Below are 17,772 nucleotides of genomic sequence, written 5' to 3'. Positions count from 1 at the left end.
CCAACACTGCTATCCATGGTTTAGAGAATTAAAAGTCATTACAATAAAACAAAGCAAAAAAGGTCTATACTATTTGATTCTACCAATGAAAAAAAAGGTAACCGTTATATCTGTTTTTCAAAACATGAACATTATCTATATATTATGTTCTCATTTTATAAATTTGCTGCCCTTCTGTGATTTCATTTACTATTTCTAGTAGGAAAAACATTATAGGATACTGCATGCTTCATTTCAGCAAATCATTTTCAACAACCATCATAAGTGTTATGTAACTGTAGCTTTTTGTCAGCAATTTTAAGTTATTTGTCAGATTCCATCAACTGTGATGATATCTATGATTACAGTCCATTTCATCCTCAATGTTTAGACCGTAACCACCCTCAAGCATCGTTGTACATTAAACTGATGCTTGCCTGGATGCAGATTTTCTGCACAACTGAATTATAGGCCAGACGAAAGAGCACATTAAAATGAGCAGCTTTCTGTCTATAGATAGGCTGTCAGAGCTTATGGACAAAACCAAACAAGTGAAATTTAGAGTCATAATAAAATATAAAGTATGGCAATCAATTCCCCACATAACTGTAATATCAGGATTTACTTCAGAATAGAAAACAGAAGATTGAATTCTTAAATTTACTTACATCTGTACTATTTTAAAACATGTATTTATATGTTTATGATGGGATCACACATGACTTTCTTCGGTTGACTGTGTGCAAAGAGCTAACCCATTCTATCTTCAATTAATTCAGCGGTACCAACATTTGAATGAAGGGAGTTCACTCTTTAAAATAATTTTGTCCCTTTGTATTCACTGTCTGGTAATCACCAGCAGTCACCAGATATTACCCTGCACTATGGAAAAATGAGTTTACCATAAGACAAAGGAGGGCACTACATGTGGCCTCTCACCACCTTAATGATACATGCTCAAGTGGTGGCACCACAGATTTTTTTCTTTTTGTGGGTGGGGTAGTTGCTATCCAATAAAAACACGAGTCCTGTCATTTAATGCGGTAGGTTTTCTAGCTTTAGAAATGTTATGCCTTCTTGGGCTACCACATTTTTCCTACAAATTATAAGCTTTTAAAGATCCTAAATTGTAGAATCTGCTTTTTGCCATTTTGGACACTTAAAATAATGCCAAAGCAAATACCTCAAAGTATTTCTAGTTTCAAAGAACCACCACTTTTTGGCTATTGTAATTGTTTTTTTTTATTTGAAGCATTAGAATGAGCAAAAACTGTTCTGGGAAAAAAATGGGTTATAATTTGCACGAGTACTGCATACAAAAAACAAAACAAAAAAAAAAACGCTCACCACGGGAGTGAGGAAAACCACTCCACTCCTTTCATGGAGAAAATAGTGGGCCTAATAAACTACACTGGGTGTATGGAACGGTAAAGAGGAAGTTGTGTAAAAATATTATAATATGATCTCGAATTATATTAATTTTAACTTCAATGATGAGTTTGGCCAAGTGCAACACTGACAGGAAAGACAATATGATTAGCGACAATTAGCGCTTGCTTGATTTGGTTTATGGAAGAGTGGCATTGGCCGTTACAGTACTGGAGTATATGTGGCTCAGTTTCAATGTTACACTCTAATTGTATGTCATTAAATGATTTATTTATTATATAGCGCAGCAAATTCTGTTGCACTTGAGTGTGTATAAGAGACACAGATCTTGTGCAGAGCAGAGGAAAAAGTATTTTATACTGAATATGGTAGAATACAAGTAACCAATGGAGGGAATGACAGAACAGATCAGATGACGATGAACATACAGCGAGGAAGTTTAGCCTCACAGCTGCATTCAAAATGGATTGTAGTGATGAGAGCCTATTTCTGGGAAGACCACTAAAATGACAATTGCAATAATCAATGTGGGTGGATTAATGAGACCATGGATTAGAGTTTTTGCAGTGTCTTGTGTAAGATATGGTAGTATTTTTTAGATGCATGTAAGATAATTTTGAGACAGGTTGAACGTAGGGAACAAAGGACAGTTCAGAGTCAAGTATGACACCTAGGCAGCGAGCTTGTGGGGTGGTGGATTGATTGTTAAGTTTATCAATAGTGACAGAGATATTAGATTGGTAACTACAATTGGTACGTGGAAATAGAATCAATTATGTTTTGGAAATATTAAGTTTGAGGTGGTGAGACGACATTCAAGATGAAATGGCAGAAGGGCATTCAGTGACACGAACCAATACAGATGGTGACAAATCTGGGGAGAACAAGTAGATCTGACTATCATCCGCATACTGAAATCCAAAAGAGCGGATTAGTTTGCCAAGAGATGAGGTATGGATTAAGTATAGCAACTGATAGAGGTAGTGCAATGAAGTGCCATGTCATTTTTTTAACATACCAAAATCTGCTAATTTCAACTCCCCCTTCTCATTGATGAGCAAGTTCTGTGGCTTTAAGTCTCGATGAAGCACTTTCCTCTTGTGACAGTAAGCTAAGCCCCTTAAAATTTGATACAAAAATATCTGAAAGGGGAAAGAAAGAAAAAAACACATCAGGTTTAGATTTAGCCATGCTCTAAGACATTGACACAGAAAAAAAAAATGTTTAAGTAAATCAGAAGCTAGTAATTTATATATTTGAGAAAAGCATTAATATAGGTTATCATTATTATTCTCAGAGCTAATAAAGAAATAAAGGTGACAACATGAAGTATAGTAGTGCAATATATAAGGAGAAAGATATTTCCCTTAGACCACTTCCAAAACCTTTTGTACAGTTCATATTGCTGCTTAGTTTTGTCCGAATGATATTTCAAATAAAAGTGTATTATGTACCTTTACATTGTGTATGCTCATAATATTGCCACAGTCATCCATATATTGCTTCAAATCTTTGTCCTAGAGGCAAAACAAGAACATATGAAATCATGGTTTATATAAAGTAAATTGTACATTTCAGTATAAATATGGTCTAACAGAATTTGTGGCTGCCAATAAAAATAGCTAAAAAGCCAAACGAAGAAGACACCATTACCAACCTTACATTATGCCAGAGGTTCTCAAAACACGGTCCTCAAGGCACCCCAAGAGTCCAGATTTTAAGTTTATCCATACTTGGCCACAGGTGACTTAATTAGCACCTCAGTCAATTTGATACAACCATCTGTACTGGGCAATGGATATAACTAAAACCTGGAAGGCTTGGGGGTGCCATGAGGACCGTGATTGAGAACCTCTGCATTATGCATTTCATATTTTTTCTATGAAAACAATAAAATTAAAGCAAGAAATAGGACCATGTTATGTTGAAATCACCGAACTTTACGAAAAGGATTTTTCTTGCTTAAACTGAGCACAATGGAAACTAAAAACCACATAGGAAATAGTGTAACAACCTCAGCATGCCTAATTAGCATTTTATAGCCGGCAATGATTCACCTGTGACACTGAAAAGTTATAAGCAGAAGTTTACTCAACTTTCTTTATACCACGCATAGCTAATGAATGTACATAAAAACATTGTATATTGGAATTAACTTTTCCTATTACAGAGAGATACATATGGGCAGTATTCAATTCTTTTCACCCCCTTCAACATCCGCTCTGTTTCTGCTGATGGGTGTCGTATAATAATTTCAACTCGCTATCCCCGGGGTAGTGAGGGCGCCCAATCCTTTACGCAGCTAAACCGGATTACTATGGGCGTGGTATGTGCGATAACGGGGATCACTTTAGAAAGGAGATTGGGCGTGATATGTCATTTGAATAACACCCATAAATGAGTTGGTAATTTGTGGGGCAGTTACAAAATTGGAATACATTTGTGAAAACATCCTTCAACTAGTGGAACCATGGAAGCCTGAACCCTATGGATCCCTAAGGTTCAGGAACTACATGTCCTCACCAATCTCTTTCTTTACTTATACCCCTTTCAAATTGCACAAATAACTTGAGTCTAGGTGTGGTGTGAAAGGGGTAAGGTCCGATTTCACGGGTCGCCTGACCCGGTATTTCAACTCTGGTTAAAAGAAGGGTTTAACACGGGTTATTATCGGTTCACGTGCGGTGTGAATGGGTTACCCGGGTCTATGCAACCAGAGATCCGTTCACACTATAGCGGAGGCAGAGCTTGGAGATGATCTGATTTCCAGGCACTGCCTCAGCCCTGCTCCTGATGTCGTCAGCGACGCCTACGCCCCCCACCCTTGATGGCAACCCGAGCCAGCAAATTGCCGGTTCGGGAAGCCAGTGTGAAAGGGTCAAATGCCGGGTCGCACCCGGGAAGTACCCGTTTCCAAAATCTGGGTGCGGCCCCGCATTGCGATCTGAAAGCGGTATGAACTTGCTGATAAATCTGAAAGCACTCAGGCAATTCTATGAAAGGTGTGGGTGACTACCACAACTTATATATTTACTTCATCAACAAATCTGAAGCCTAATTAGGTTTCCAAAGTTTCCATGAATTTTGTGTTTACTCTGGATGCCTTTGTTTAATATATGAAGAGCAGAAACAATTAAGTGTGACAAATATGTAAGAAATCAGAAAGGGGGCAAACAAGTTTTCACACCACTACATATTTTGTACACATACAAAAGGATCATAATTATTATTATTACTTTTTTTTTTTTTAAGGTGGCCTGAAAATGTACCTAACTTAATGTTATGTGAACTGGATGAAATAACTCAATTTAAGTGTGACTTGTCTGTATACTATGATCTAGCAAAAATGTTAATGAATATTTATATACTCAACAGCTTACTATTGTGAATGAACTTTAATAATGCTAGTAGACATACAGTGGGGCAAAATAGTATTTGGATAGCCACCGATCGTGCAAGTTGACCCACTTAAAAAGATAAGAGAGGTCTGTAATTTCCATCATAGGTACACCAACTGTGAGAGACAGAATCTGAAAAAAAACCCCTAGGAAATCACATTGTATGATTTATAATCAATTTATTTGTATATTCTTGCGGAAAATAAATATTTGGACAATCAAAACGTTTAACTCAATACTTTTAATATAACCTTGGTTGGCAATTACAGAGGTCAAACGTTTCCTGTAGTTCTTGACCAGGTTTGCACACTGTAGCAGGTATTTTGGCCCACTCTTCCATGCAGGTCTTCTCTAGATCTGTCATGTTTTGGGGCTGTCGCTGGGCAACACGGACTTTCAACTCCCTCCACAGTTTTTTTTTATTAGGTTGAGGTCTGGAGACTGGCTAGGCCACTCCAGGACCTTGAAATGCTTCTTACGGAGCCACTCCTTAATTGTCATGCTGGAAGACCCAGCCACGTTCCATCTTCAATGCTCTTACTGAGGGAAGGAGGTTTTTGCCCAAAATCTCATGATACATGGCCCCATTCATCCTCTCCTTAATACAGATCAGTCGTCCTGCCTGTTTGCAGAAAAGCAGCCCCAAAGCATGATGTTTCCACCCCCATGCTTCACAGTGGGTATGGTGTTCTTGGGATGCCATTCATCATTCTTCTCCCTTCCAACACGGCGAGTGGAGTTTATACCAAAAAGTTTGATTTTGCTCTCATCTGACCACATTACATTCTCCCAACCCTCCTTTGGATCATCCAGATGGTCACTGGCAAACTTTAGACGGGCCTGGACATGTGCTGGTTTAAGCAGGAGGACCTTTCGGGCGTTCAATCCACGACAACGTAGTGTGTTACTAATGGTAACCTTTGTGGCTGTGGTCCCAGCTCTCTTGAGGTCATTGACCAGGTACCCCCATGTAGTTCTGGGCTGATTTCTCACCGTTCTCAAGATCATTGATACCCCACGAGGTGAGAGCTTGCATGGAGCCCCAGGTCGAGGGAGATTGTCAGTGATCTTCTATTTCTTCCATTTTTTTAATGGAAATATCTTTAATGGAAGAATCTTCTCACCAAGCTGCTTGCCTATTGTCAAGTAGGTCATCCTGGCCTTGTGCAGCTCTACAATCTTGTCCCTGGTGTCCTTAGACAGCTCTCTGGTCTTGGCCATGGTGGAGAGGTAGCAGTCTTACTGTTTGAGGGTGTGGACAGGTGTCTTTTATACAGATAACCAGTTCAAACAGGTGCCATTAATACAGGTAACGAGTGGAGGATAGAAGAGCTTCTTAAAGAAGAAGTAACAGGTCTGTGAGAGCCATAAATCTTGCTGCTTGGTAGGTGTCCAAATATTTATTTTCCACAAGAATATACAAGTACATTTTTAAAAAATCATACAATGTGATTTCCTGGTTTTTTTTTCCAGATTCTGTCTCTCACAGTTGAAGTGTACAAATGATGGAAATTACAGACCTCTCTCATCTTTTTAAGTGGGTCAACTTACACAATCGGTGGCTGTCCAAATACTTTTTTTGCCCTAATGTATATCACAGCCATTTATGGTAAAAACTAATCCATTTAAAAAAATGAAAAAGAAACCCATCAATTTTAGCATGTTAGCAGATGTTAAACGCAAATATTATATTATTCCATGAGTATTTACAGATTCGCTCCTATTAGCACTCTTTACCCACAGCTTTAAACCTTTTAAAAGATTATGTTATTACTCTTCTATGAGAAAAATTATCTCAGATTTATATAAATAATACAGAATGTGGCAAGGTCACCTATCTCCCCTTTGATTAAAGAGAACTCCTATGAAATTTACTCCAGATGGTACCTGGTTCAGACCAGACTTGATACAATAGCCTCCTCTTCCTCTCCACTTAGTTGGCATGGATGAGGTCAGGTAGGTGACTTTGCACATATTTAGTTGTCTTGTCATAAATTGACCTTTTACTGGGAAGAGGTTAAGAACCTTTTCGGGGATATTACACAAACTCCATTTCCTCTTAGTCCTCGACAGCTGTGCTGGGGCTTCTGGTCTCTGAATTCAGTAACTCTTATTAAACTTACTGTTCATGTGCTCCAAGCTGCTAGATGCTCCTTAGTCAATTCCTAAAAACAGCCTTCCCCTCCACCCATGCATACTGTATGATTAAAACTAAAATTTGGTTTATTGCTAACATGGAGAATATTACTTCCGCTCTTCACAATAAAGTAGCCAGGTTTAACTAGGTTTGGGACCTATGGTTTACTGCCACTCCAGATTCTATTCTGCGTCCAAGATCTATCTCAGTGCCCTTGACTTTTACGATCTTTAGATTTTTATTTTAAATTTGCTTCATGTTCTTAATAATGTTTTATCCGATTGACCATACATTTTCTCCAGGTCTATATCCACAATAATTCAAAATTTAGAGTAATGGGCTTAAGGTTCACGTTTATTTTTGTGGTTTATGCACCCTGAATATTGTGTATTTCTGTATACTGGTTCATGAACTCCTTTTCCCAGAGTTTGGCCTCCACTGCTTCCTTTCTTTCCATTTTCTCTTTCTCTCCTCTCACCCACTCTTATTTTTCTTATTTTCTGACCCTAATGGCTGTGTTTGAAAACTTGTTGGAATACCTTTTTTTCCCCACAGTCTATCTTTATTGTATTAGTCTACTCCTTACTACGTCTTATTATAGTAAAAAAAAAAAAAAAGAAATTTAAATATACCATAACAAACACACCCCCCCCCCCCACACACACACGTATTTGTAATTAACATTACATAAAATGACAAGTCATTAAGCGGACAAACTAGTGATGTAGACAGATTAGTAAATTGTTGTAAATTTAATAAAATATACACTTAAGTTCCAAATATATACGGTCATTACTAGATAATATTCTGTGTGTGATTGCTTATATTCCATTCACTCTGGGTTACTCACTCCTACCTACAGAACTGTTATTAGCAACCCTTTTATTATTTAAGGGGAATATACCCGACCACAAACTACCAGTTTAAAAAAAGACCCTGTGTAAACACACGTAGAATCTGCATTACACTTCCCTGGAGAACTTGTTGTAGTGAATCTTTAGTGAAACCTCAGCCATCCTAAATACAGTACCAGAATAGTGCTATACTGTATCTAAGCTATTTTGTGATAAGAACTTCATTCATTGTATCTGGTATGCATAACTGTAAGTGTATTAATAGGTCATTAATACAATTTATCTACACTCCATTTCACTATACAAATTATAACTGTAGGCATTAGACTATAATTCGATGAGCTATCCACAATTATGCAACTTCCTTTTGAAATTGCACAACTCCAAATATATCATACATACCAGATATTCAAAGACAAGTGTCAATGATTTGTCTGTGTGAACAATGTCATGCAAGGTGACAATGTTTGCGTGCTTCAGGTCCTTTAATAATGATACTGCAAAGAAAAAGGTAAAAGAAATAAAATGTTTCTTGATACCACAAATCGAACCACACAATTTGAACGACCCATAAAGACAACTAGTGTTACTGAATTGTGGTGGCTAACCTCATTAGCAAATAAAATGAGCCCTTTCCAACAAAATGTATCATCTTACATTGTATTTATAGGAAGCACATATCCAGCTTGCCCAGAGCTATTCAATTAGAAGCCCGCATTCAACCCATGACTAGTCCCAAGGCAGCACTTAATGTAGATTTCTGCTAGTAGAGGGTGCAAGCAAAAATTAATTTCAAGTCGTGCCCCGAAGGCTAGTTTCAGGTTTCAAATTTAATAGCTCTGGGCACTTTATCTGGGAGCTGAAACTGCGCAGTAGACCGGCAGCTAATTAAACTCTCCGTAATATAAATGATTCTTCCTCACTTTATTAATTTCTGGAATCTCTATTTGCTTTGAATTTCTTGGTCTACAACACTATCAAATCCTTTCCTAAAACCGGTCCTCACACACCGCCAACAGCTCATATTTTTAGGATCTTCTTTAATCAAGAACAGGTAAACTAAGTGTACTTGGCAGTCAAAAATTATACTACCTGCCTCCATAGACAGAAATCCAGAAAACTTGACCTGCTGGGGGTGTTAGAGGACTGGATTTGGGAAACGCTGATCTAGGAGACAAGTCTGCTAAAATGGAAGTCACAAATTAATAGCAATACAAGCTTTACCTTCTCTAATAGCTGTGCATGGCGCTCCTTCTTCATGTTCCAATCGGATTTCTTTCAGCGCTACAAGGTTTTCAGTCAGTTTACTTCTTCCTTTAAATACTGTGGCATATGTGCCCTGCAAAAACATATTTACCTTAATATGCAGACATAGGCCCTCATTCCGAGTTGTTCGCTCGGTATTTTTCATCGCATCGCAATGAAAATCCGCTTAGTACGCATGCGCAATGTTCGCACTGCGACTGCGCCAAGTAACTTTGCTATGTAGAAAGTATTTTTACTCACGGCTTTTTCATCGCTCCGGCGAACGTAATGTGATTGACAGGAAATGGGTGTTACTGGGCGGAAACACGGCGTTTCAGGGGCGTGTGGCTGAAAACGCTACCGTTTCCGGAAAAAACGCAGGAGTGGCTGGAGAAACGGTGGGAGTGCCTGGGCGAACGCTGGGTGTGTTTGTGACGTCAACCAGGAACGACAAGCACTGAACTGATCGCACAGGCAGAGTAAGTCTGGAGCTACTCTGAAACTGCTAAGTAGTTAGTAATCGCAATATTGCGAATACATCGGTCGCAATTTTAAGAAGCTAAGATTCACTCCCAGTAGGCGGCGGCTTAGCGTGTGTAACTCTGCTAAATTCGCCTTGCGACCGATCAACTCGGAATGAGGGCCATAATGTATGCACACTGTACAAGCACAAATCTCGCAAGATGTTAACAATACTTAGTGTAAACTACCCCTCTATATGAGGGATCATGTGTTCAGTTACACAGTTAAACTGGCAGCAGAGATAACAATGCACCAGTACCAGCAGAGGACGGATGGCCTGACTCGGATTTGGTCACCAAGACAATTGCAACTGCCATATTTTATGCAGCTGCTGTGCAATACTACAGCCTATTGGACCTGTACTGAGACGCCCACTGGCAGCCTCGCAGATCCAAGCAGCTGCATACAAATATGCAGCAGTGACCGCAGATCCTTCCATAATCGATCTGGGTAACACTGCGGTAACGCTGAATAACCACAGGAACGGAGACGCTGGCTCCATGTTTTCTGTATATGGGATTGCAGATGTAGGCAAATACACGCCATGAAAAGGGTCACAACATGCCCGCGTTTTTTCCGCCACTCCTCAATACCTCCCACATAACAGCTCAAGTCTGTCAATCACTTGCGACTAAATCCTCACTGTAAGCATTTGCTCGCCATTCAATAGTTGCTCATGTGCACATCGCGGCTAAGACACATGCGCAGCAGGCCGATAATCGTTTAACTGCGCAAATATAAAAATAACGACCACGTCTCAATCCAGGCCCAGAGACAACGTAAAGGCGGGTACACACTAGGCGATGTTTAAATCCTGGCGGTTAATGATATAGTGTTCAATTATATAGTGTGTACACACTGAACGTTATCGTTCAACAATTAACATTCAGTGATGTCACCGCCGGCATTCCCGGACATGCAGCTCAGCCCGACATTGACGGGTTGAGCTGCATGTCAGCTCAATATAGGTGAACGCTAAACGACGTGCAGGAGCGCGCATCGTTCACAAATATTACCCAAGACACACTGGTCAAATTCAACTTAAAAATTAACAATAACGATTATGTCATTATCGTTTATTTTTATTTTTGCAGAAATTACCTAGTGTGTACCCGCCTTAAGGGAGAGAAATGTCTGACATAGGAAAAAGATGAAAACAGGACAGACAGACTTTCAGAGGGCACAACTATAGAAATAAAGTAGAACAGATGTAATTGGAAAGTGAAAAGGAAAAGGAATTGTGAACTGGGCCACAGAAAACTGAGATAGAAAAGCGTGCTTCCAATTCCCTAAAAGACAGTGGGGTAAATGTACTGTACAGCAGCCTCTGCTTCTTGGCATAGTTAACCCTGACACTGAAATCATTAATTATGTTAACAAAGAAAATCAAGGTCACAAACCTCTCCAAGCTTCTCCAATTTGACGTACGTTTCCATCTTCCCAAAGCCAATTTCTGACTGGTAGGCAAAGAAAACAAAAACTTGTTTGTTAAACGACAGTGCTAAATAGACATGGGGGGGTTATTCAAAGTTGTTAGAAAACCAAAAAAAGTTAGCAATTGGGCAAAACCATGTTGCACTGCAGGTGGGGCAGATGTAACATGTGCAGAGAGCTTTACATTTGGGTGGGTTATATGGTTTCTGTGCATGGTAAATAATGGCTGCTTTATTTTTACACTGCAATTTAGATTTCAGTTTGTACTCACCCCACCCAAATCTAATCACTCTGCACATGTTACATTCTGCCCCACATGCATCGCAGCATGGTTTTGCCCAATTGTTAACTTTTTTGGTTGCTAACAACTGTGAATAGCCCCCATAGTTCACAATTTCAACAGAAATGCATTATGGGCCTAATTCAGCGATGATCACAAACGCAAAATCTCTCTCGAATGGGCAAAACCATGTGCACTGTAGGTAGGGCAGATATAACATGTGCAGATTTAGGCCCTATGTGCACATAACTACAAAAAAGAGCTTACACCTCATCTCTATGCCCATCACTGTTCAGCACATTCAACATATAAAGGGCCTAAGTCGGTGTTGATCGCAAAAGCAAAATCTTCCGTTAATGGGCAAAACCATGTGCACTGCAAATGTAACATGTGCAGAGATCGTTAGATTTAGGTGGGTTAAATTGTTCTGTGCAGGGTAAATACTGGCTGCTTTATTTTTACACTGCAATTTAGATTTCAGTTTGAACACACCCCACCCAAATCTAACTCTCTCTGCACAGGTTTTATTTGCCCAACCTGCACTGGACATGGTTTTGCCCATTAGAGAAAGATTTTGCTTTTACGATCAACCCTGAATTAGACCCAAACTGCGAGTGATAAATGGGGGTCATTCTGACCAGATCGCACACTGCCATTCATCGCAGCGATGCGATCAGGTCACAAGTGTGCATGCGCCGGCGCCGCAGTGTGATGGGCGGTGTCACGCGCCGTTTTGTGAACCGTGTGGGAGGCTGCTGCGACCCGGGCAGCGACGAGTAGCTCCCGGCCAGCGCACAAAAGCTGTGCAATGCTTTGGTACTTCTGCAGGGGGGGGGGGGGTGGCGGCGGCCTGACGTGCGGGGGGAATAGCCCTGTGCTGGGCATCCCCCCCGAATGTCAGTGTGCAGGGCTACGATCAGGTCTGAATTAGGCCCTAAGTGTGTAATGCTAATATGATTAAAGTTTGTATATGGTGTACCCTACAATATCCAAAGAGACTCTCTAAAAAGTGTGGACGTATAAATCTTGCACACAGCATAAAGGGAGGCGGTTTACACCCATGGCAACTCGTTAAAATGTCTACAGGCGAAATAAACACCCAGAGCCAACCGCTGCCTGTTCTTGCGCAGCACAGGACACTCCTGCACTAGAAGCACATATGCTGTTTAGAGAGTATCAAGGTACATTTTCACTTCCCGAAGACAAATAAGGCATTTCTTTGGGGAGAAGCAGCTGCGATTGCACATGCTTGTCTGACTCTCTCCCAGATATTTTTTACCCTGTTACATGAACAGTCATTGCCTGTGATTATCAAGGTCTCAACTATATTGTTCCTTTGTTTTTCCATTTCCTACTTACGGCAATAACAAGTTTTCTGCAGACTCATTCTGTCAATAGCTCTGAAATACAGGTGCAGGGAAGCTCTTCCATACAACAATATTACAAACACTATTACGTTTTCCAAATGATTGTAATTCAGTGCTTAGATGCTCCACTATAGGAGATATATACATACACACACACACACACACACACACACACACACACACACACACACACATATACATGGTGGACATGTTCATTTAAATTAGTCTGTGAAAGCCACATCATCAACTGTGACAGCAATATTGTACAATATATACGCTATATTATATATCATTTGACAGCAGATCAGAACCACTTAGCTCATCTAGTCTGCCCTTTTTCATGTCTACTGTGCAATAGAAAATAATTTTCCTTATGCTATCATGTACGGTTTCAGTGTGACACTGTCAGAAATTACCAGTGATGCTCTTCGAGATCGTCGGCTCATGGGTTGATCAAAAGGTGGACTGTTAATCTGCAGTTTCTCCAAATACCCATCAGGTATCCTAATGTCAGCCGGAAGCGAGAGCCGTTTATTTAAGTCCTAAGAGAAGACATATCAAGAGATTGATCACTTATATGGCTCATATGGGAGGAAATACAAAAGTAACCATGTCAAATAAGACCAAATATATTTTACTTTAAGTGATATATATCATTTTAAATTCATCACCAGATGTTTAACAGACTGAATAGTGTTTTAAAATATACTAATACAGAAAATAAGAATTTACTTACCGATAATTCTATTTCTCGTAGTCCGTAGTGGATGCTGGGAACTCCGTAAGGACCATGGGGAATAGCGGCTCCGCAGGAGACTGGGCACAAAAGTAAAGCTTTAGAACTACCTGGTGTGCACTGGCTCCTCCCCCTATGACCCTCCTCCAAGCCTCAGTTAGGATACTGTGCCCGGACGAGCGTACACAATAAGGAAGGATTTTGAATCCCGGGTAAGACTCGTACCAGCCACACCAATCACACCGTACAACCTGTGATCTGAACCCAGTTAACAGCATGATAACAGAGGAGCCTCTGAAAAGATGGCTCACAACAATAATAACCCGATTTTTGTAACAATAACTATGTACAAGTATTGCAGACAATCCGCACTTGGGATGGGCGCCCAGCATCCACTACGGACTACGAGAAATAGAATTATCGGTAAGTAAATTCTTATTTTCTCTGACGTCCTAGTGGATGCTGGGAACTCCGTAAGGACCATGGGGATTATACCAAAGCTCCCAAACGGGCGGGAGAGTGCGGATGACTCTGCAGCACCGAATGAGAGAACTCCAGGTCCTCCTCAGCCAGGGTATCAAATTTGTAGAATTTAGCAAACGTGTTTGCCCCTGACCAAGTAGCTGCTCGGCAAAGTTGTAACGCCGAGACCCCTCGGGCAGCCGCCCAAGATGAGCCCACCTTCCTTGTAGAATGGGCTTTTACAGATTTTGGCTGTGGCAGGCCTGCCACAGAATGTGCAAGCTGAATTGTACTACAAATCCAACGAGCAATAGTCTGCTTAGAAGCAGGAGCACCCAGCTTGTTGGGTGCATACAGGATAAACAGCGAGTCAGATTTCCTGACTCCAGCCGTCCTGGAAACATATATTTTCAAGGCCCTGACTACGTCCAACAACTTTGAGTCCTCCAAGTCACTAGTAGCCGCAGGTACCACAATAGGTTGGTTCAGATGAAACACTGAAACCACCTTAGGGAGAAAATGAGGATGAGTCCTCAATTCCGCCCTGTCTGAATGGAAGATCAGATAAGGGCTTTTACAGGATAAAGCCCGCCAATTCTGACACGTGCCTGGCCGAGGCCAGGGCCAACAACATGACCACTTTCCATGTGAGATATTTTAACTCCACAGATTCAAGTGGTTCAAACAAATGTGACTTTAGGAACCCCAAAACTACATTGAGATCCCAAGGTGCCACTGGAGGCACAAAAGGAGGCTGTATATGCAGTACCCCTTTTACAGACGTCTGAACTTCAGGTAGTGAAGCTAGTTCTTTCTGGAAGAAAATTGACAGGGCCGAAATTTGAACCTTAATGGACCCCAATTTTAGGCCCATAGACACTCCTGTTTACAGGAAATGCAGGAATCGACCTAGTTGAAATTCCTCCATCGGGGCCTTACTGGCCTCGCACCACGCAACATATTTTCGCCAAATGCGGTGATAATGCTTTGCGGTTACATCCTTCCTGGCTTGACCAGGGTAGGGATGCCTTCATCCGGAATGCCTTTTTCCTTCAGGATCCGGCGTTCAACCGCCCTGCCGTCAAACGCAGCCGCGGTAAGTCTTGGAATAGACAGGGTCCTAGCTGGAGCAGGGCCCTTCTTAGAGGTAGAGGCCACGGGTCCTCCGTGAGCATCTCTTGGAAGTTCCGGGTACCAAGTCCTTCTTGGCCAATCCGGAGCCACGAGTATAGTTCTTACTCCCCTCTGTCTTATAATTCTCAGTACTTTTGGTATGAGAGGAAGAGGAGGGAACACATACACTGACTGGTACACCCACGGTGTTACCAGAGCGTCCACAGCTATTGCCTGAGGGTCCCTTGACCTGGCGCAATACCTGTCCAATTTTTTGTTTAGGCGGGACGCCATCATGTCCACCTTTGGTTTTTCCCAATGGTTTACAATCATGTGGAAGACTTCTGGGTGAAGTCCCCACTCTCCCGGGTGGAGGTCGTGCCTGCTGAGGAAGTCTGCTTCCCAGTTGTCCACTCCCGGAATGAACCCTGCTGACAGTGCTATCACATGATTTTCCGCCCAGCGAAAAATCCTTGCAGCTTCTGCCATTGCCCTCCTGCTTCTTGTGCCGCCCTGTCTGTTTACGTGGGCGACTGCCGTGATGTTGTCCGACTGGATCAGCACCGGCTGACCTTGAAGCAGAGGTCTTGCTTGGCTTAGGGCATTGTAAATGGCCCTTAGCTCCAAAATATTTATGTGAAGTGATGTCTCCAGGCTTGACCACAAGCCCTGGAAATTTCTTCCCTGTGTGACTGCTCCCCAGCCTCGCAGGCTGGCATCCGTGGTCACCAGGACCCAGTCCTGAATGCCGAATCTGCGGCCCTCTAGAAGATGAGCACTCTGCAACCACCACAGGAGAGACACCCTTGTCTTTGGTGACAGGGTTATCCGCTGATGCATCTGAAGATGCGATCCGGACCATTTGTCCAGCAGGTCCCACTGGAAAGTTCTTGCGTGGAATCTGCCGAATGGAATTGCTTCGTAGGAAGCCACCATTTTTCCCAGGACCCTTGTGCACTGATGCACTGACACTTGGCCTGGTTTTAGGAGGTTTCTGACTAGTTCGGATAACTCCCTGGCTTTCTCCTCCGGGAGAAAACACCTTTTTCTGGACTGTGTCCAGGATCATCCCTAGGAATAGAAGGCGTGTCGTCGGGATCAGCTGCGATTTTGGAATATTGAGAATCCAACCGTGCTGCCGCAGCACTATCTGAGATAGTGCTACCCCGACTTCCAACTGTTCCCTGGATCTTGCCCTTATCAGGAGATCGTCCAAGTAAGGGATAACTAAAACTCCCTTCTTTCGAAGGAGTATCATCATTTCGGCCATTACCTTGGTAAAGACCCGGGGTGCCGTGGACAATCCAAACGGCAGCGTCTGAAACTGATAGTGACAGTTCTGTACCACAAACCTGAGGAACCCTTGGAGAAGGGTAAATTGGGACATGTAGGTAAGCATCTTTGATGTCCAGAGAGACCATATAGTCCCCTTCTTCCAGGTTTGCAATCACTGCTCTGAGTGACTCCATCTTGAATTTGAACCTTTGTATGTAAGTGTTCAAGGATTTTAGATTTAAAATTGGTCTCACCGAGCCGTCCGGCTTCGGTACCACAAATAGTGTGGAATAGTACCCCTTTCCCTGTTGCAGGAGGGGTACCTTGATTATCACCTGCTGGGAATACAGCCTGTGAATGGCTTGCAATACTGTCTCCCTGTCTGAGGGAGACGTCGGTAAAGCAGACTTTATGAAACGGCGAGGGGGAGACGTCTCAAATTTCTTGAGACGGGCCCCCACCGTGCCTGAGACCGCTTGTAAAGCCCCAGCGTCATGCTGAGGACTTTGCGGAGGCGGGAGAGGGCTTTTGTTCCTGGGAATTGGCTGTTTGCTGCAGCCTTTTTCCTCTCCCTCTGCCACGGGGCAGAAATGAGGCGCCTTTTGCCCGCTTGCCCTTATGGGGCCGAAAGGACTGCGCCTGATAATACGGCGTCTTCTTAGGTTGAGAAGCTACCTGGGGTAAAAATGTGGATTTTCCAGCCGTTGCCGTGGCCACCAGGTCTGTTAGACCTACCCCAAATAACTCCTCCCTTTTATAAGGCGATACTTCCATATGCCTTTTGGAATCAGCATCACCTGACCACTGTCTTGTCCATAACCCTCTTCTGGCAGAAATGGACAGCGCACTTACTCTTGATGCCAGTCGGCAAATATCCCTCTGTGCATCTCGCATATATAGAAATGCATCTTTTAAATGCTCTATAGTTAGTAATATACTGTCCCTATCTAGGGTATCAATATTGTCAGTCAGGGAATCCGACCAAGCCACCCCAGCACTGCACATCCAGGCTGAGGCGATTGCTGGTCGCAGTATCACACCCGTGTGAGTGTATATACATTTTAGGATATTTTACTGCTTTTAGTGGTACTGGTATTATCAGAAATGTGTAAAAACATTTTCCATAGCCTCAATCATGTAACGTGTGGCCCTACTGGAAGTCACATTCGTCTCTTAATCGTCGACACTGGAGTCAGTATCCGTGTCGGCGTCTGTATCTGCCATCTGCGGTAACGGGCGTTTTAGAGCCCCAGATGGCTTTTGAGACACCTGGACAGGCACAGGCTGAGTCGCCGGCTGTCTCATGTCATCAATCTTTTGTAAAGAGCTGACACTGTCACATATTCCTTCCATAAGCTCATCCACTCAGGTGTCGACTCCCTAGGGGGTGACATCTCTGTTACAGGCAATTTGCTCCGCCTCCACCTCATTTTCCTCCTCATACATGTCGACACAACGTACCGACGCACAGCACACACACAGGGAATGCTCTGATAGAGGACAGGACCCCACTAGCCCTTTGGGGAGACAGAGGGAGAGTATGCCAGCACACACCAGAGCGCTATATATATATATATATAT

At 42.3% G+C, this 17,772-nt stretch overlaps 1 protein-coding gene across 6 annotated transcripts in view; it reads right to left on the bottom strand.

Annotated features, from left to right (window-relative positions):
* Window positions 1–17,772, bottom strand: part of CDK17 (cyclin dependent kinase 17) — a 408,374-nt gene that overhangs the window by 44,727 nt on the left and 345,875 nt on the right. For all 6 annotated transcript variants that reach the window (XM_063927754.1, XM_063927751.1, XM_063927752.1 and 3 more), the window contains 6 exons: window positions 13,022–13,147; window positions 10,925–10,981; window positions 8,982–9,096; window positions 8,160–8,254; window positions 2,823–2,885; window positions 2,387–2,510 (listed from right to left, as the gene is read on the bottom strand). In XM_063927754.1, coding sequence (XP_063783824.1) covers window positions 2,387–2,510; window positions 2,823–2,885; window positions 8,160–8,254; window positions 8,982–9,096; window positions 10,925–10,981; window positions 13,022–13,147 — 580 coding nt within the window. The remainder of the gene's footprint in view (window positions 1–2,386; window positions 2,511–2,822; window positions 2,886–8,159; window positions 8,255–8,981; window positions 9,097–10,924; window positions 10,982–13,021; window positions 13,148–17,772) is intronic.

This window comes from Pseudophryne corroboree, chromosome 6, assembly GCF_028390025.1.
Source record: "Pseudophryne corroboree isolate aPseCor3 chromosome 6, aPseCor3.hap2, whole genome shotgun sequence".
In the NCBI taxonomy this organism is placed as follows: domain Eukaryota; kingdom Metazoa; phylum Chordata; class Amphibia; order Anura; family Myobatrachidae; genus Pseudophryne; species Pseudophryne corroboree.
Note: the sequence above shows the minus strand (reverse complement) of the source record. Positions and strands in the feature narration are given on the sequence as shown.